Source organism: Ascaphus truei, chromosome 5, assembly GCF_040206685.1.
Source record: "Ascaphus truei isolate aAscTru1 chromosome 5, aAscTru1.hap1, whole genome shotgun sequence".
NCBI lineage: Eukaryota > Metazoa > Chordata > Amphibia > Anura > Ascaphidae > Ascaphus > Ascaphus truei.
The window spans coordinates 98,169,264-98,190,449 of record NC_134487.1 but is presented as its reverse complement, the minus strand read 5'-3'; the positions used below and the strand labels follow the sequence as shown (position 1 = coordinate 98,190,449).

The 21,186-nt window shown below is 46.7% G+C and overlaps 1 protein-coding gene across 1 annotated transcript; it reads right to left on the bottom strand.

Moving 5' to 3' along the window:
• Positions 1 to 1,843: 1,843 nt before the first annotated feature.
• Positions 1,844 to 16,846, bottom strand: SLC35E3 (solute carrier family 35 member E3). Its single transcript, XM_075600278.1, has 5 exons — positions 15,736 to 16,846; positions 7,693 to 7,803; positions 3,777 to 3,935; positions 3,599 to 3,681; positions 1,844 to 2,460 (listed from the first exon to the last, which is right to left on the bottom strand). The coding sequence occupies exons 1-5, from the start codon at positions 16,120 to 16,122 to the stop codon at positions 2,274 to 2,276; spliced, it is 927 nt and encodes a 308-aa protein (XP_075456393.1). The 5' UTR covers positions 16,123 to 16,846; the 3' UTR covers positions 1,844 to 2,273.
• Positions 16,847 to 21,186: the final 4,340 nt, after the last annotated feature.

The window sequence follows — 21,186 nt, the reverse complement described above, 5'->3', positions numbered from 1 at the left end:
GCTTCCCTAACACAACCGGAAATAGGAAGACAGACCACACTTATTCAAAAACAGTGTTATAGCAACTATTTTATTTCAGTAATGATGACGAACTGTTAATGCCCTTTGTTGTATGGACAAGTGACACTGTTAAAACATCACATGTATTCCAAGACTATATATTTGTTATGTCTCTCTAAAACAATAAAAAAAAATTGAAACAAAAAATAAAAATAATAATTAAGCGTTCTCTAATTCCATAAAACCTTTTGGCAGCAAGGGGAATGCATCATAGATTCCCAGCTCCAAAACAGGGGTGGGTGGGGAAGGGGGGAAATGGAACAAGATTTAAGGTGAAAAAAACTATAGATTTCAATAGGTGCTATTAAATAAATTGGGTTTGTTTGTTGCACTACTTTGGGATTCAGTTTAGGAGCTTGAAGGACTTATATATAGCCCCCAATAATTTGAGCTCTTACAACTCAATTGGAAGAATGTCCAAAAATCCTGATTGCATTTTGCATCTAAAATTTCAGACAACCCCCCCCCCCAAAAAAAACCTAAAATATAAGTCAATATATAGATATATAAATCTCAAAGTGAATTTGTTAATAATAATACACGAAGCAATAACACCCAAAATATTTTCCAGCCTCTTAGAGAGAGATTCAGTAAAAGTGAACACAGGCTGATCATTAAGTAACCAGCAATAGAGAATATACCCATACAGTGTCTTCTCTACAATACACAAGCAGTGGCGTAGCAAGGCATGCGCGGGCCCCTGGGCAAAATTTGTGTATTGTGTTTTGCTGCGCTTGCACCATCGGCAAGCTCAGATCGCGCACGCGCAGTAGCCAAGTGCCGGTCGCGCATGCGCAGCAGCAAAAATATGTATTGTAGAGAGCAGGCCCCTCCCCCCCCCCCAAGAGCGCGGGCTATAGCTACGCCCCTGTACACAAGTAAAATGTATTAAAGCAGTAATCAAACCATTTTTACAGGGGGTTCCTCCAGAGCTGAACAGTGCTATTTTCCCCTCCTTGGACCGCGGGTTCCTGAGACACTTGTGAAAATATGAGTAAGTAGTTCCCATTGTTTTCAAGAGAATTTAAATGGCCATCCAACAGAAAACTGCAACCGATGATATTGCGGATTCTTCTTGGCCTGAGAATTGGCAGCCATTTTGTATCTCCTGAAGGGATACTTAAAACAAGTAACTTCCGCGGTAAATATTTTGGAAACTGGGGAGAACCTCAGAACTGAAAATAGCGCGGTTCATCACTAGGTAGACCCCCGTTTCCATCCTGTAAATAATATGGGGAAAGGGAAGAAGGAGAACAGGGCTGCTGCTTTAACTAAAATAGTATAATTTTCAGGTGCTTATCCTGGATGGCTGTAATTCTGCACATTGCTTTACTAATTAAAAGAATAATCCTGTTTAACTAAGATATTAGGGGATTATTTATACTTTGTTTAAACTTCATTTTTCAAAAGAAACTTGTGGTTTACATATGAAACAATACTTCAAATTGGGCAACATTTATACATCTTGGCCCCCTCCAGACGAACTTACCAGAACTCCCTCCTACTGTCTCTGTACGTTCTCCCTACCTACCAATTAGATTGTAAGCTCCTCGGGGCAGGGACTCCTCCTCCTTAATGTTATGTTTGTCTAAAGCACTTATTCCCATGACCTGTTATTTATATTATCTGTTATTTATTCAATTACCACATGTATTACTACTGTGAAGCGCTATGTACATTAATGGTGCTATATAAATAAAGACATACAATACAATACATATATGATAGATCACCAATTCATAATTCTCACTTAAAAAATAAATAAAAAACACAACACGACATCCAAGCCTTAAAGTTTTCTATTTCAGATTGTACATTATTTATCAGCGAACACAATTCATGTGTTTTATGACAGTGTTGACATTTAAAAAAAAAAACAAACAAAAAAAAAACCATGAAATTTGTATAAACATATGTCATACAACATTGTACTTTAAATATGCTACAATGAGAAATAGTCCAATGTATATGTCAGAGATTAATTCTGAAACATAATTGCATTTAAAATATAATTTTTTGTAATCTAATCTCTTTGGGCTCAGTACTAAATCTCATGGACTGTCCGTGTACAAGAACACTTTGAAACGTTAAATACGCGTACACATTCTCCTTGTATTGCAGTTCTTACAAAAAACAAAATACTTTTATATTTAGTCTATGCTTAAAAAAATAAAATATTGTATACAATGTGATCTTGCAAAAAAAGAAGCATTTTATGGCCGCTGAGCCAATTTACTTTTATTTACTTCCTGTTCATTGAGTTTGAAGTACGTATAGGCTAAAATGCCAACGAGTGTGCAAGCGATTCCAAGGCCCTGGTTAATGGAGAGAGAATCCTGAAATAGGACGTATCCTCCCACTAGCGTGATGCAGAATTTGAAGTGTCCAAACATATTGTATCTAAAAGTATTTGTTAAGGATGTACCTCGTACCCATGGAATACTAATTACAATTATACAAATACTTCTGAAGACGTGCTGCGAGTACACCTGTAACCCTTTGCATATAGGTTATCAGGATTCTCTAGCAAACCACTTACACTCCCCTTGTGCTTCCAATTCTATACCCATCAGTGAGTCTCATAGCAGTGTATGCATTACAGTAATCTGGCTGCAGAGGTACAGAATACCACATGAAGGGATACACTCAAATGTAGATTGTAAGCTCTCACCAGCAGGGCCCTCATTACCTCTTTGTATCTGTGCATGTAACGGTTGGTTTTTGTAATATACTGTACATAACTGCACCCCATTGTATCACGCTGCACAAATAAGTAATAATAATAATAATAATATTAGGAGATCACAACAGCACACAAAAAGGAACAGAAAACAAAATTCTACCATTCAGGCTGTCTGCGCTTTATATTAGCTGTATACCCAAGACTTAACATGTTAAAGAAATATGAACCTTATTGTTCATTCTCAAGTAAAATGTTTATTTAAATAATGGTATGGGACTATGATGATCTAATGTAGATGGAGTCTGTCTTTGAAATAAGCAGCAGCTTTTAATCATGCTTTGATAAGGACACAAATCCCTCCAGGTTATATGTAGTAGGGGTGCGAAACCTGCAAGATATGTTCCCAGCAGTGGCTTTTTACTATGGCTGTCTATATTCTGGATAGGAACCACTCAGAGTCGATCGATCATTAAGACATTGCTTCAAAGCAGCAGCATTGTCAGCACACAGAATGGGGTCTCATTTTGGCACTAGAACCATCTGGTAACATGGTGCCTACATCACCCTGAACAGAACGTTTTCTTCCAGAGCAACGTCAATGCTTACCATGGCACCCCAGCTATCATCCCACAGAATGGGCAGAAATCGTGTAGCCATTTTTAGGAACCCCTGCAAAGAATGTTTTACAAAATGGTGCTCCCAGGTTTTGCAAGCGCACAACATCTATGGAGGGGACTTTGTGGTTGTGAACCATGTTCAATAAACAATTTCATAACTTGCCAAAAATCTACGTAAGGACTCCATTTAAAAAAAAATTAAATTAAAAAGGATATAGATGATAAATTAAAAGGATACGTGACTGGTGAAGTATTTCCGATGATCCAATAGATGGATAAGTTTACAGTGAAGGCAACAACACCAGAGAGACACACCATCACCTGCGAAATAACCAGCAGATAACATGCAATTCAATTCAAGTGAGTCATAGCATTATGTTTAAAAATATGTAATTCAATAACAAAATCAAACTTACAATGGCTGTAAGAGACCAAGGTCCAAAAATCCCCCCGTTTCCAATTACTGGCTCAAAAAAGGGTACAATGGACAGCAGCATGGCAGACGACATTGGCGCCTGGTAGTAGAGCAACTGCATGGAGTTCACCTGTAACTCGGCCTGCTTGGCTCCTACCCACTGCAAATAAATAGATGATAAGTGAGTTGACAACAGTAAATCAGGGAGAGTGTTTAATCATTAATTACATAGCACAGCAGGGTCTTTATGCTATTATCACTTGTGAGCACATTCACGTCTCAGACAGGTCTGCAACTCTGATTTTCACCATTATCTCTGAGGCTTCGGCTACAGTGGAACGCGCCCACTTCCGCGCTCCTTAGGCTAAGGCCCCGGTTACGGCGCTCTAATGCGCGCCCGCGCTTTTGGCTGCGCGTTCCGGCGATTCCCCGGTCTGCAGCTAACTGCAGGAGCAGAGACCGGGGGGGGGGGGCGTGGCGGAGGAGTGACGGGGGCGCGGCCATGACGTCACCCGGCAGGTTCGCCCTCATTGGCTGAACCGCCGGGGGGCGTGCCTAGCCGCTCGACGCGAGTTCCTGCTCTCAATTCTATTGAGAGCAGGAGTAGCTCTCGCGCGAGCGCTGCGGCCCCCCCTCGCAGCGGGCCCGGCGCCATTGCGGGGAGGGCTCTCGTGAGCGCAGCGTTTGCCACAGCGGACGCTGTAGCAGGCAGCGGGGGCAAGGCCTAAGTACAGCGCACGCTCGCCTGCAGCAGGAGATATTTCTTCTCCTGCAGGCAGAGGCAACAGGGAGGCGTGTCGGGGGGCGCGGCCGTGACGTCACAGAGCTGGTTCGCCCTCATTTGGCAAACCGCTCACGTGACACAGCCGTCGCTCAAGAAATACAAACGGGTTTGTAGTGTGAAGCATGGTCTCCCAGTAGCGGATGTGCACACGTGCTAGTCGTCCTAGTGTTTGTTTCGGCGCGAGCTACGTAGCTCGCTCCGTCTCCGGCACTATGGACGTAGTCTTAGCATACAGCTCTTCCACTGCAGCCAGGAACAAGTTATTGATCTTACCAAGACCTCTATAGTGAATCAGATGATGCTGTAAACTGACACAGTTATTGGGCATGTTTTAAAGAAAGTCACAATGCCAGACATTTTAAAAAGGGACCCAGCACATTTCTTACCAATATTTACCTAGTTAAACACTGATAGGTGTGCAGCGAAGATACTAAAGAAAAGTAAATGCAATTCCTAAAAATATTTTTCAAAACAGTTGAACCTTTTTGCTGCCACAAGTCTGCAGCACACTGCAAGCCTCCCTGGCAGTACTGGGGTTATGTGAAACTGGAGCAACACATGGGATTCAATTTACCATCATAAACCCCGCCTGCCAAGTGAATATAAGGCTGCGGCCCCGCTCGCTCATGCTTGGAGAGCGGTGATGTCACCAGCTCTACAAGCATGAGCGATCGATGTCCTGCAACATTTTTAGAGCAGGAGTGGGAGGGGGCGTGGCTATTACGGGATGGGGTGTGTCATTGGCTGTATAGGGGCTGTCTGTGTTTGTGTATATCTCTCTCTATATATCTATAACTCCCCCCCTTCCCTCATCTCTCTCCCCCATTGCTCTCTCTCCCCCACCCTCTCTTATCCCCCCCCCTCTCTCTATCCTTTCTCCCCCTCTCTTATCCCCCCCCCCTCACTCTCCCCCATTGCTCTCTCCCCCACCCTCTCTTATCCCCCCCCTCTATCTCTCCCTTCTCCCCCTCTCTTATCCCCCCCCTCACTCTCCCCCATTGCTCTCTCTCTCCCCCCATTGCTCTCTCTCCCCCCATTGCTCTCTCTCCCCCGGCCATCCCCTCTCCCTCTCCCCCCCCACACACCAGTCCGTTCCCCCCCCCCCACACCAGTCCGTCCCCCCCCCCCACACCAGTCCGTTCCCCCTCCCACACACCAGTCCGTTCCCCCCCCACACACCAGTCCGTTCCCCCCCCCCACACCAGTCCGTTCCCCCCCACACACCAGTCCGCTCCCCCCCACACACCAGTCCGCTCCCCCCCCCCACACCAGTCCGTTCCCCCCCCACACACACCAGTCCGTTCCCCCCCCACACACCAGTCCGTTCCCCCCCCCACACACACCAGTCCGTTTGTCCTCCCACCCCACCCCAGCAGTCCGTTTACTACCTCACCCCAGCAGTCCGTTTGCCCCCAGCAGCAGTAGTCCGTTTGCCCCCACCACCCCCAGCAGCAGTCCGTTTGCCCCCACCACCCCCCAGCTGCAGTAGTAGTAGTCCGTTTGCCCCCACCACCCCCCAGCTGCAGTAGTAGTAGTCAGTTTGCCCCCACCACCCCCCAGCTGCAGTAGTAGTAGTCAGTTTGCCCCCACCCCCCCCAGCTGCAGTAGTAGTCTGTTTGCCCCCACCACCCCCCAGCTGCAGTAGTAGTCCGTTTGCCCCCACCATCCCCAGCAGCAGTAGTAGTAGTCCGTTTGCCCCCACCACCCCCCAGCTGCAGTAGTAGTAGTCAGTTTGCCCCCACCACCCCCCAGCTGCAGTAGTAGTAGTCAGTTTGCCCCCACCACCCCCCAGCTGCAGTAGTAGTCTGTTTGCCCCCACCACCCCCCAGCTGCAGTAGTAGTAGTCCGTTTGCCCCCACCACGCCCCATAAGCAGTAGGAGTAGTCCGTTTGCCCCCACCACACCCCAGCTGCAGTAGTAGTTGTAGTCAGTTTGCCCCCACCACCCCCCAGCTGCAGTAGTAGTAGTCAGTTTGCCCCCACCACCCTCCAGCTGCAGTAGGAGTAGTCCGTTTGCCCCCACCACCCTCCAGCTGCAGTAGTAGTAGTCAGTTTGCCCCCACCACCCTCCAGCTGCAGTAGGAGTAGTCCGTTTGCCCCCACCACCCTCCAGCTGCAGTAGGAGTAGTCCGTTTGCCCCCACCACCCCCCCAGCTGCAGTAGGAGTAGTCAGTTTGCCCCCACCACCACCCAGCTGCAGTAGGAGTTGTCCGTTTGCCCCCACCACCACCCAGCTGCAGTAGGAGTTGTCCGTTTGCCCCCACCACCACCCAGCTGCAGTAGGAGTTGTCCGTTTGCCCCCACCACCACCCAGCTGCAGTAGGAGTTGTCCGTTTGCCCCCACCACCCCCCAGCAGCAGTAGTAGTAGTCCGTTTGCCCCCACCCAGCCACACATACCACAGCAGTCTGTTTTGCCCCATCCACTTCTCTCGGCTAGAAATCCCATGTTTGTGTTTGCAGTAGTGAGAGGGGATTAGAACACGCCCTCTCTCTTCCTATTGATCAGAGCAGGGTCATGTGACCCTGCTCTGAGCCTGAAAGTATCTCTGCAGTGTCTCCTCAAGCACAAAGCTTGGGAGAGCATGCGGGCACGAGCATGAGCGCCCACGCACAGCGCGAGCGGGAGGATTCCCATTCACAGAGGTAAGCGCGCTAAGCGCCAAGCGAGCTCAGCGCCAGCGGGGACTCAGGCTAAAACTCCCCAAGAGGCGGCCACATCTGGCATTTACTTCATGGTCCTGATATGTGAAACACACCGTCATATCAGGCACAGAACAAACCAATTGTAATTAAACCTGCAACATTAGGATTTGTGTCTGTTATAGTTTCCTCATTGGTGTTAGAAATGGCTACTCCTTAGCAACTGACACTTCTCAATAGTCAACTATTACGACGGAACAGGAAACAATCATCAACTCCCAGGTTATTTATTACCCATCTTGGCTTTGAAAGTTGAATTATTTGCCATTAAGATCATTCAGGGAAGCTGTCCAGAACAGCAAGCTTAAAAACAGAAGTAAACTCCATGACTGCTAGAATGGCTCATCATGCATTGAGCCCACTGAACATACTGCTCTGCAATACATCATGTAAGGGGGTTAACAACAGTCATACAAAATATTACATTACTAACCACTTGATAGAGAGAGGTTACTAAAACACCAAGGGCAGCAAACAGCATTCCAAGGAAGTTAAACTTCACATCGTAGTAGGAATTCAGGAACACTCCCAATGTAATTGGTATCTGTAACGGTTACAAAAATGAAGAACTGTTAGAATTTGAGCAAGTTTAACTTAACCAAAAAAAACCAACATCAAAATACAAAAGACCTGTAACTGCTGATGTATTTCTAAACACCATGTCACTGGCTCAAGGCCAATATCGATATTTTGATAGAGACGTGGTTTGTGATACCTTTCAATGGACCAACCTTACTGTTTTTTCATAGGTAATAATATACTGTACAGATTAAAAAAAACTCACATTCATGTGTACTCTGAGAAAAATATGCATTTATAAACTACAGTAAATTGTTAGCACTTTATACTCCATTGTGTAACAATGAGCAGGATTGAGAATGCCACTCAATCCATATCTTGCCACATGTATGTGCAATTGGAGCAGCTGCTCCAGGGAGCATACAGCTGGGAAGTGTGAGCAGGTGGTCTCTTTGGAGTCTCAGATTACTGATTGGAAGATGCAACTTGCAACACTGACAATTTTGAAAGGAGTTTATTGCTCACTGAGCTTGCCATGGCTGGGACTAGTGGTACAGAGGGTGGAGCAGGGAGTGAGGACCAGGAAGAGGCAGGTAGCTGGGTAACAGAAGGGGAAGAGGAGGAGGAGACGGACAGTTCTGAGCTGACCCATCACAATAGATTTGCCAGATTGAGTGAAGATATTTGGAGTGTCAGGGCAGGAATGGCATGGCCGGGGAGACCGATTCCTCTAGCAGCAAGGGGAATAGTTCCTCCAGCATAGTGACTCAGAAAACGAGTCGTTTTGGTGGTAGGGAATTCCATTATTAGGATGGTAGAGACGGTAATCTGTTGCTATGACTGCATGGACTGGGCCTGACCCAGACGTCTTGGTACATGTTGGCACCAATGACAAAGTTAGAGAAAGATAGAGGATCCTTAAAATTATTTCAGGGATCAAGGCCGCAAACTTAAGGCAAGGACCTCCAAGGTAGTATTTTCAGAAATACTACCAGTACCATGCGCTACCCCAAGGAGACAGTTTGAGCTTAGGGAGGTTAATGCATGGCTAAACAAGTTGTTTAGGAAGGAGGGTTTGGGATTTCTAGATCACTGGAAGTTCTTTTCTGAGAGGTGCTATCTTTGTGGTAGGGATGAATTGCAACTCAACAAGGAGGGATCCTCTGTGCTAGGGGGGAGAATGTTAAAAAGGTTGGAGATTTTAAACTAGGGAGGAGGGGGGGGGGGTTACAAGAAAGAGGTAATGAACTAGACAAGTGTTTCCCAACTCCAGTCCACAGGCAACCCCAACAGGTCATGTCTTAAGGATATCCCTGCTAAAGCACAGGTTTCGCATTCAAAATGACTGAGCCGCTGATCGTCCCACCTGTGCTGGTGCAGGGATATCCTTAAGACCTGACCTATTGGGGTTCCCGGAGGACTGGAGTTGGGAAACACTGAACTAGACATAATAGATTCATGTCTGTTAGAATCCATTTTGTTTCCCCAGACTCTATTCAGACTGAACTGAGAAAGTGTGTGATACATGAAAAACCATTTAAAAAGTGATATAATTGATTTGTAGGAAAGTGAATTGTTTGTAGTACATTTTGGGTACACGACGAAGTCTGTCCAAGGCCAATATAAAAGTATAGGTTTTGTGCCCAGACTTTTCCAAAGATTGTGTAATTATATTATTGTTTCATGCGTGTGAGCGAGAGAGAGGGGAGGGGGGAGGGGGGAGGGAGAGAGAGGAGAAAGAAAGAGAGATCGATCCTTGGGGGGGGGGGGGGGGGTAATGTTTAAACCAAAATCATTACAAAATATATAGACATTGTTTATTCAAAAGTATGAGTTAATTATTATTTATTACCCCTACTGCTTTACACGTCTATTTTGTGATTTACCCCTGTCGAACATGTGTCATCCAGATAGGGGTTCCCCAAAATTTTATGAAATACTTAAAGGGTTCCTCCAAACAAAAAAGGTTGGGAATCACTGGTTTAAACTGAAGATGTGTGCCAAGAGGGGTACACAGAAGTCCCAAGTAGTGGCGCACTGCTGACCAAGACTAATTTATAACATGGTCAAAATTACAACTAAATGTAAACGGTTAAAATAATTCTATTGACAAGAATGCTCACAAGTTAAAATGTATATACCTCTTAGTTCAAAAGGAACAGGGTATATACAGATACTCCTAAATGGGATTAATGTTTCTACCAGGAAGTAGAGATACAAATATCATTACTAGTGTTGGTACTATTGTCTTTTTAGTGTAGATATAGTGATAAGGTACTGATACGGGAAAAAATCCCCTGTGAGCAGATCATTGTGCCATTGAGAATACCTGTGAACCTGTAATTTAGAATCCACACGGTAATCTATGGTGCAGTATAGAGTAATATCAGTCCTGGCGTGATCACGTAACTGATACTTCAAGCCAAAGATAGTGATGATATGGTACTGGTAGTATCAGATAAGCTCGATCTTATCAAGGCACGAGAGTGCATGTGAGATGTAGTGTATAGTTTATACCCCCATGTTATTCACATGATTACAGTGAGATGTCCTTCTGCGCATGTGCAGGACGGTTCAATGATTATGCGCTCTACGTGATGGAGAAAGGAGTTACTAGTGAAGGTAAGTAAACCTTCAAGCGTGTTTGAGCTACTTCTTATAGTAGTAAGCTACTAATACCCTCTGCATCATTGATCAGGGTGCATATAAAGTACTTTTAAAACCAGAGACAGAACATAAAACACAGACAGAGCTCAGTGCACATCCAGTGAATAAAGTACTCCTGGATGGATCGGCTAATCAAAGCATATTTATGCTGTTGGTGTCGTACAGAATGCTACCAAATGCTTATCCGCTGAGATACGGCGTATGTGCACAGCAAGCTCTAGCTAGGGGTCTGTGAACCTACTGTGATCTTTATTCCTAATAGATAGTTATATTAGTTGTGATCATACATGTTGTAAGTGATATTCAGGGAACCTTTAACCAGAATATAGATACGTCACCATAGTAGGATCATGTGTCTCAGTATCGCCTAAGCAGGTTAAAGGTACCCTTGAATTATTGAAACATTGTTCGTTAGTATTGCATCTTAATAATTACAATGTAGGAACACTGCTGTGTTATAATTTGGTTATAGTAAACCCGGGTGGCAAAAAGCGATAGTGTGTATCACAGTGGAAGTCACAAAAATACCAGTGATTTCAGCTGCCATAGTAAACATATATGTCATGCGTGAGAGTCAAATCCCATGACGCAACTGCATAGTAAACCGCATTGAGGGGATCAGGAACTGCAATACTGAGACACATGATCCTACTATGGTGACGTATCTATATTCTGGTAAAAGGTTCCCTGAATATCACTTACAACATGTACGATCACAACTAATATAACTATCTATTAGGAATAAAGATCACAGTAGGTTCACAGACCCCTAGCTAGAGCTTGCTGTGCACATACGCCGTATCTCAGCGGATAAGCATTTGGTAGCATTCTGTACGACACCAACAGCATAAATATGCTTTGATTAGCCGATCCACCCAGGAGTACTTTATATGCACCCTGATCAATGATGCAGAGGGTATTAGTAGCTTACTATTATAAGAAGTAGCTCAAACACGCTTGAAGGTTTACTTACCTTCACTAGTAACTCCTTTCTCCATCACGTAGAGCGCATAATCATTGAACCGTCCTGCACATGCGCAGAAGGACATCTCACTGTAATCATGTGAATAACATGGGGGTATAAACTATACACTACATCTCACATGCACTCTCGTGCCTTGATAAGATCGAGCTTATCTGATACTACCAGTACCATATCATCACTATCTTTCGCTTGAAGTATCAGTTACATGATCACGACAGGACTGATATTACTCTATATTGCACCATAGATTACCGTGTGGATTCTACATTACAGGTTCACAGGTATTCTGAATGGCACAATGATCTGCTCACAGGGGATTTTTCCCCGTATCAGTACCTTATCACTATATCTACACTAAAAAGACAATAGTACCAACACTAGTATCGATATTTGTATCTCTACTTCCTGGTAGAAACATTAATCCCATTTAGGAGTATCTGTATATACCCTGTTCCTTTTGAACTAAGAGGTATATACATTTTAACTTGTGAGCATTCTTGTCAATAGAATTATTTTAACCGTATACATTTAGTTGTAATTTTGATCATGTTATAAATTAGTCTTGGTCAGCAGTGCGCCACTACTTGGGACTTCTGTGTACCCCTCTTGGTACACATCTTAAGTTTATTCTGCTCATTCCCAGGCAGCACACAACCTTATCTTGAGGCTTTGAGCAAGGTTACCCATATCCCTATAGAATCACTGGTTTAGCCTGTACCTGTAGATGAAGCTTATTGTTATTTTGCCTTACGATAAATAAATGAACTGTCAAGACATCTGTTTTTGGATATTTCATATTGGATAAGAGGAAACGCACAATTACAAACATAAGGAATTTTCTTCTTCACATTGATATCATCATCTTTGCTCAATCTTTAATGATACCTTGCAATATTAAGTATTTTAATCAATCTGCTGCTTTAAGGTTAATGTAGCTACAGTTTGATTTTAAAAATACAATATATTGGGTTTATGACAGATCATGACTCTTCCAAATCTTTCCAGAGCCTCAAAGAGTGCTTAATTAGTAGGTTATCACTTATAGCCCACTAAAGATACAAGATGTGTTATATGGGGCTGAGATAAGGGCAGTTGTTTTGCCAGAGATGGGATTAAAATATGACATCTTTATAAACAGGATCCTTTTGGAGCTACTTTCAACAGGTATTCTCTGGAGGGTTCTGCAAGGTTCAGGGGGCGTGGCTATAAAAGTATTCTATCAAAGAGCGAATTTATAAAAATTAGGATTAAGAACAATACCCCTTAATTGTTTTTTCATTACGCTAGTTTTAGATCTTGGTAGGCCCAGATTCCTGGGATATTTGCCCCTCTATTAACCATTTGTTCATATAGCAGCTTGGTGACTCTTGTTCCTACAATCCAGTAGAAAACCATAACAGCACTGGGATACAAAATGTTGTATGTATCTTACGTGTACATAGCCCTTTACAGCTCTAATACATGTGACATAACAGGAGACATTGCACATTTCTATTAGCTTCTAAAAAACTTTTTTTTAAAACGAGTAGATTTTAAGAAGCCATTAGTTCCTGGAGCTGAAATCAGCGAAGCTTAGTCCTGTAACGATGCGCTCACCACAAACAAGGCGTGACCGCGAAGCCGAGGTGGGGATTTGATAAACGCCCACCCACAGCTGCGAGGGCGCGTCTGGAGTGTAGATAGATTGAGGTAGCCGGGTCGGGGGAGGAGAGGTCAGTGATACTTGCCGAGGTCTGGATTGGAGAGGTACATATCGTTGCAGGTACTTTAGCCAAGGTCGGGATTGGAGAGGTGCGGATCATCGTGTATAAGCCGGGGTCAGGATCGGAGATGTACGGATCGTCGTGTATAAGCCGGGGTCAGGATCGGAGATGTACGGATCGTCGTGGGTAAGCCGGGGTCAAGATCGGAGATGTACGGATCGTCGTAGATAAGCCGGGGTCAGGAGCGAATAAGCCGGGGTCAGGATCGGAGATGTACGGATCGTCGTGTATAAGCCGGGGTCAGGAGCGGAGATGTACGGATCGTCGTGGGTAAGCCGGGGTCAGGATCGGAGATGTACGGATCGTCGTAGATAAGCCGGGGTCAGGATCGAAGATGTAAGGATCGTCGTGGGTAAGCCGGGGTCAGGATCGGAGATGTACGGATCGTCGTGGATAAGCCGGGGTCAGGATCGGAGATGTACGGATCGTCGTGGATAAGCCGGGGTCAGGATCGGAGATGTACGGATCGTCGTGGATAAGCCGGGGTCAGGATCGGAGATGTACGGATCGTCGTGGGTAAGCCGGGGTCAGGATCGGAGATGTACGGATCGTCGTGGGTAAGCCGGGGTCAGGATCGGAGATGTACGGATCGTCGTGGGTAAGCCGGGGTCAGGATCGGAGATGTACGGATCGTCGTGGGTAAGCCGGGGTCAGGATTGGAGATGTACGGATCGTCGTGGGTAAGCCGGGGTCAGGATCGGAGATGTACGGATCGTCGTGGGTAAGCCGGGGTCAGGATCGGAGATGTACGGATCGTCGTGGGTAAGCCGGGGTCAGGAGCGGAGATGTACGGATCGTCGTGGGTAAGCCGGGGTCAGGAGCGGAGATGTACGGATCGTCGTGGGTAAGCCGGGGTCAGGAGCGGAGATGTACGGATCGTCGTGGGTAAGCCGGGGTCAGGATCGGAGATGTACGGATCGTCGTGGATAAGCCGGGGTCAGGAGCGGAGATGTACGGATCGTCATGGGTAAGCCGGGGTCAGGAGCGGAGATGTACGGATCGTCGTGGATAAGCCGGGGTCAGGAGCGGAGATGTACGGATCGTCGTGGATAAGCCGGGGTCAGGAGCGGAGATGTACGGATCGTCGTGGGTAAGCCGGGGTCAGGATCGGAGATGTACGGATCGTCGTGGGTAAGCCGGGGTCAGGATCGGAGATGTACGGATCGTCGTTGTAAGCCGGGTCAGGATCGAAGATGTACGGATCGTCGTGGGTAAACCGGGGTCAGGAGCGGAGATGTACGGCTCGTCGTGGGTAAGCCGGGGTCAGGAGCGGAGATGTACGGATCGTCGTGGTAAGCCGGGGTCAGGAGCGGAGATGTACGGATCGTCGTGGTAAGCCGGGGTCAGGATCGGAGATGTACGGATCCTCGTGGGTAAGCCGGGGTCAGGAGCGGAGAAGTGAGGAATCCAAAGAACAAGCAAAGTCAGGCAACACAGGACAAGACAGGCAAGGCTCAGACAGGAGACAGGACTGCAGTGAACACAGCGAACATTAACAAGGTTATGCTCAGCCAATGTGCCAGAGGGCAAGCTGAGCATATATAGGAAGAACAGACCAATGAGGAGGAAGCATACTCCCTAGTATGCATGGCTGTTGTTGGCTGAAGGAGACAAGGCAGGTGAATCCTATGACACAGCAGAACGGAGGAGACTCTACGTGGGTGCCGCGCGAGCGAAGCCTGGAGGCGTGACCAGCGGGAACGGCATTGCCGAGTGAGGTTTGTGTGCGCCCCTAGAAGGTACGCAGGTAATGGCTGGTCAGCGAGATGTGCTGCAGGAGGCAGGACACCCGTTCGCGGGTCTGGGTAAGCTGGGAGCGCGTCGGAAGGGGCGCGGATACGGATCATTACAAGTCCAAGGGACCATCTTACAACATTATGTAACAAAAAGCAAGGGAAGGTATATCCTACATAGCAGACAAAGCTGGTATTTTTACTGAAATACAACTGTATATGGCTCAAGTGATGTGTGTAAAAAGTTGAACCACTCAAGTATATGGCTCGTGTGCAAGAGGTTGATGCATTCAAGTTTAATAAGAAAATGGTAGATGTAAAGGCTAAGTCAGACCGCACGGAGCGCGATCAGATTGCCTTAAGGCATTGATCACGCCCATAGATCGCACGGGCGAGCATGGGCAGCAGCAGGAGGGGACGCGCGTTGGCGAAGAATCAGTTGAAACCGATTTCTCGGCGCGACAGGCAAGTCACGTGAGCGGTTCGGCCAATGAGGGCGAACCAGCTCCGTGACGCCCCTAGACACGTCCCCCACAGCACGTCTAGCATGGACAAAAAAAAACGCACGGCTTCACACGGGTGACGTCACACGGGCGCACGCCTCCGTGCTGGTGAAGGCCGTATGGACCTACCCTAAGAGGGAGATTGTGGCTGACCCCATCCAAGTCTGTGGGGAACAACTGATGTGTGTGTTTAACATTATTATGACTTATGGGGTAACCACACTACTGAAGTTAATTGTGCCATATGCTGTGTGTGGCAGCAGAGGTGTGAAGGCGAGTCTAGCAGGCACCTGATGCTCCACTCACCAGCGTGAGCTTGATCCTGAGGCTGAAGGTCTTCCCGTAGCAGAGAGTCTGGATGAGGATGATAACCGGGGTGGTCATGACCTTGGCGAGCTGGTAGGTTCCTATGGTGTTGTTCTGCAGAGACAGGTTGGTGAAGACCACAAAACCACAGAAGCTGAGGGCCAGCAGGAGCACCCGGGTGGGGGGCAGGCTCTTGGGGCAGAAAACTCCCAGCCGCTGGCAGATGTACAACCCTAGCCAGGTGACCACAAAGTGAACCAGGGTGAGGCTCATGTTGGGGAAGCTATGATGAACGTAGATCCACTTGTTCATGAACACAATGCAGATGGACGATAACAGGTTGGCCAGGAGACCGGCAGCGAGGCGCATGGGGCTGGAGGAAGACATCCTAACAGCAGAGGGAGCCTGGGGCAAGAAAGGAGGGAGATGGAGACTGGGGCAGGAGAGGAGGGAGACTGGGCAGGAGAGGATGGAGATGGAGACTGGGGCAGGAGAGGAGGGAGACTATGCATGGGAGGAGGGAGATGGAGACTGGGGCAGGAGAGGAGGGAGACTGGGGCAGGAGAGGAGGGAGACTGGGGCAGGAGAGGAGGGAGACTGGGGCAGGAGAGGAGGGAGACGGAGACTGGGTGAGGAAGGAGATGGAGACTGGGGCAGGAGAGGAGGGAGACTGGGGCAGGAGAGGAGGGAGACGGAGACTGGGTGAGGAAGGAGATGGAGACTGGGGCAGGAGAGGAGGGAGACTGGGGCAGGAGAGGAGGGAGACGGAGACTGGGTGAGGAAGGAGATGGAGACTGGGGCAGGAGAGGAGGGACACTGAGCCAGGGGAGGAGGCAGGGCAATAGATGGGGTGAGTTTGGGGGAGTTGGTGCAGGTGGGATAGAAGGAATACAATATTGTGTTGGGGAGCGGGAGAAAGAGCAGGCAAGAGACCCGCTGCAGAGACGGAAGACCCTGAGGGGAGTGACCAGTGTACAAGGCCGGCGTTATTATAATCGCGCCCACACTGCCCCCTCCTCTCCTCGCCGCCCCCTCCTCTCCTCGCCGCCCCCTCCTCTCCTCGCCGCCCCCTCCTCCTCTCCTCACCGCCCGGTGTCAAAAGATCCAGCCTGGGGGCGGGGTAAAGGGGGCGCGTGTTCAGTCCGAGGACGCCCACAGAGCGCTCGCGCTGACACGTCACAACAGTCTATTCATCACTGACCCGCCGCCCTTGTCACTCACAGGATGGAGCCAGTAAGACGCTGAGGGGGCGGAGGCCATGGCAACGAGCTGGCATCGGTAGCAGAACGGCCATCTTTACTTCGGGCGAAAGAAACTCGAGTCTGACAGAATTTGCAACGATTTAACAAACATGGCAACACCAATGATTTCCAGCGAATCTCGGGGATCTGGGTTTTACCATCAACAGTATCATAGACTTTAATGGAGTAACTGAACCGCACGTAGCAAAGCTTCAGATTGATATGGGGGGTGTAAAGGTGCAATAATACCACATATGGCCAAAGTGAAGGCATGGCATGTGTGCAACAGTGATGTGACTGGTGTTTGAAAAATATATATCATATTTGTTACAAGGTGGCGCCAACGGAATAGCACCCCCTCAAATATACTCCAACACACCACTCATATATACTCCAACACACTACTCGTATATACCCCACACCCTAATATATACAATCCCACACCCCTCCTATACACTCCCCACACCCCTCCTATATACTCACCCACACCACTCCTATATACTCCCCCACACCACTCCTATATACTCCCCCACACTCCTCATATTTACACCCCCACCCCTCATATACACCCCCCACATCCCAATATACACACCCCACATATATACACCCCCACATCCCAATATATACAACCCACACCCCTCATATATATACTCCCTCACATCCCAATATATACAACCCCACACCCCTCATATATACTCCCCCACACCCCTCATATACAAACCCCCACATCCCAATATATACACCACACCCTCAAATATACACCCCACATCCCAATATATACACCCACACCCCTCATATACACCCCACATCCCAATATATACACACCTTCACACCCTTCATATAGACACCATCACACCCCTCATATATACACCCACACCCCTCATATACACTTCGAACAACCCTCATATATACACCCCCCACCCCCCTATATACACACCATCACATCCCAATATATACACCCACAACCCTCATATACACCCCAGACCCCAATATATACAACCCACATCCCTCATATACTCCGACGACCCTTATATATACACCCCACACCTCAATATACCGGTATACACCCCCATACACCTCGACATCCCCCATATACACATCCCCACAACCACATACACACACAATCCCAAATCCAGACCTCCAAAAATGATATTGGTTGAGCCACCTGTGCTGAAGCAGGGTTATCCTGAAAACCTGACCTGGGGGGGGTGGGGGGGGGCGGTGTCTTGAGGACTGGCTGTGAACACCCCTGTCTTATAACACGCGAAAATTATAAGAGTTTACAAAAATACTTTTAAATCAAAGCATTCATTCAGTCCCTTTGGGATAATGCTATCTAATGCAAAGATACACTCAGATTAGCTCCGCAAAACCATAGTCTCCCTATCACCATCACTACCGACCTACATTGTATACAATTTAAACACGGAAAAGTTACAAACTTCTCTGCCAAAAGAAATGAGTGTGACTTCTGTGACACCATCAGGTATCGCTAGGTGCTGGAACAGTGCAGTAAGTGTACTTTTCCAGCTCACAGAGAGTTAATCCTCACTGGAATGGCTAAGGCTGAGTCCCCACTGCGCTGAGCGGGCAGCGCTCGGCACGGTTACTTGCTTGTATATATATATATATATATATATATATATATATATATATATATATATATATATATATATATATATATATATATATATATATATATATATATATATATATATATATATATATATATATAATCCAATGCACAGCCGGCAGACCATATGCAAGTAAATAAGTTTTGGTGCTTATCCCATAAAGCAATAACAGACCATACGATACGGGTTGCAACACGACATCAAGGGACAGCACGCAGGTAAATAAATCATGAATTTTCTATATTTGATAGAAGACACAAAAAACGACGTTTCGGTCCCCAAGTGGGACCTTTCCCCCAGTGGGACTCTACGTGTTTCGCTTGTCTCCAAGCTTCGTCAGGAGTTCAATCTCTATTAGGAGGGAGAAAGACGCGTAGAGTTGAACTGCAGCAGTCTACGAGTGTATCCAGCACCCCCCTGACCCGTGGGTTCCAATTCTGCGATCGATCGCAACCGGAAGTGACGTGACGGGTTAACCGGAAGTGACGCAACGGGATCTCGGGAGCGGGGCTGACGGTGAACACGGGAGCTGCGCAGACTCCAAAAGACTATTCATGGTCCCAAGGCTCAACAAAGTATCCGGACGTTCCTCCTTCTCCTTCCATGCACCCCAAAACTGGAACAACCTACCAGAGACTCTCACATCCACCACCAGTTTAAGTTCTTTCAAATCTAAGGCTGTCTCACATTTTAACCTGGTCTGTAACTGTTTCATACGCTCATAATATATATTTTCTTTAACTGTGCACGCAATGTCTTGTATATAATATATACCCTGTTCATTTATGTAACTGTACTTGTAACCATGTATTATTTGTTTTACTCTGTGCCCAGGACATACTTGAAAATGAGAGGTAACTCTCAATGTATTACTTCCTGGTAAAATATTTTATAAATAAATAAATAATCTTTATTTTTTTTATGTGTCTATGCACATAGTGCAAAATGTGAGTGCAATACTTATTGCCCTGAAATATATATATACATTGAACATGCAATGTTGCACTAAGTGTGTCATCTCTTTCATTGAGGGCCTATCCTGCTGAAGCCTGATACTTCATATCGAGCAAGCCTTCCATACAACATATACACTGCTGGTATTCTATTGAAAAATTATGGTGACACCTGCGCTCCCCACAAGCTTCTTTCTACAATCAACAACAGGAGGAATTGGATCTTCTCCTTAAGGGTTGAGCTGCGAAGTTCACTAATTTATTTATTCACTATTCACAATATTTACACATTTATTTATATGCACATTTTTTTATAAAAGGTTTAATTATAATATTGCACCTCTATTAGAAGCACCTCACAAACTTTTTTTGCACTCGCCTAATTAATCAGCCTGGTCTGAATAAACTGAATCAGGAAGTGTTTTAAAAGACACAGGAAGCTGCCAGGCAGAGAGACTGTTTTCCCCAGAGAAGGGTGGGATAGAAGTGCTCCCCAGCTGCGGAAGCTGGTATAGAGAACCTACAGAGGAGTTTCTCTGGGCTCAATGTAGGGCTGAATTCCCCTAGGAAGAAAGGAGGAGAGACTGTGCTGAAGCTGGGACGTCTGCTCCAAAGGACTAAGATAAGCAAAACCCTTATTATTGTATGCAGAGACTGTGTTACACTGTGGCATATGCCAGGCATGTTTTTGGCTTGGGAACCAGCTTAGCTGGCCATGCAGTTAGTGAGGGCGAAAGCTATGGTGTAGTTAGCTTCTCCTAAAGAGAATAGGTGTTTATTTTCTATGATTTGGTTTTCTTAAAGGGACAGTGCACCCGGAGATTATTTGTTTGTGACTAACAAACCACTACAGTTAAAGTTTCATACCGTGTCTAGCGTCTTACTGACCCTGCCGCGAGGCCGTCCTGCCACACTTCATATGTGTCTCCCTATCAGCTTGAGTCAGGAAATCTCTAAGGTTTCTTCCCCATTGTACGTAAACAAAAGGGAAGACCACAGTATATTATTTTACCTTATTGAAATCCCTGCTCTCTGGTTAAAATTCCGGGCATTATCCAATCAGTAATGGCCCGGAATGTTTGGCAGCTTGCCAAGTTTTTCATCCAATAAGCTTTCAGTTCTCATTCACAAAGTGTGAAATTTGCTCTTAGACAGGGGAGGTGATTGGACAGAAGGCACAACAAAGGCACCGACTCCTCCCCATCCCTGCCTACAGAGAGCTCTGCCCAGGAGAGTGAGGGGAGAGGTTTGCATGTCTGTTTTGTGGATGTAAAGGGGGTCAGAAGAGTCTTGTTGGGGTGTCTGCTGTGTGTGTGTGTTTTGTTGGTGTACAGGGGGAGCTGCAGTGTGTGTGTGTGTGTAGGGTGACCAGGCGTCCCGGTTTTGCCGGGACAGTACCGTTTTTTTTCTGTGCTGTCCCGGCAATGTCCCGGTTTTTCTCCCTGGTCCCGTTTGTTTTGCACTGTAGATGCGGTGGTGCTGCGCGGTGGCGGCGAGGATGCGGCAGCCCAGCGGGTAAGTATTTTTTTTAATTTTAGGGGGTTGGGCTTCTAATATGTCGGGCTGCAGGTGATTGGCTGGAGGATGCCGGGGGCGGGGCTTTCTCCGCTTCCTCCCCCGATC

What these genes read in the sequence shown, in the direction of transcription:
- SLC35E3 (XM_075600278.1), bottom strand. Translation starts at nt 16,122, where the DNA reads ATGTCTTCCTCCAGCCCCATGCGCCTCGCTGCCGGTCTCCTGGCCAAC. An exon ending in TAACCTCTCTCTATCAAGTG is followed by an intron (nt 3,936 to 7,692) that starts GTTAGTAATGTA and finishes ATTTATTTGCAG; the next exon opens with TGGGTAGGAGCCAAGCAGGC. An exon ending in GGAAATACTTCACCAGTCAC is followed by an intron (nt 2,461 to 3,598) that starts GTATCCTTTTAA and finishes AAATACTTTTAG; the next exon opens with ATACAATATGTTTGGACACT.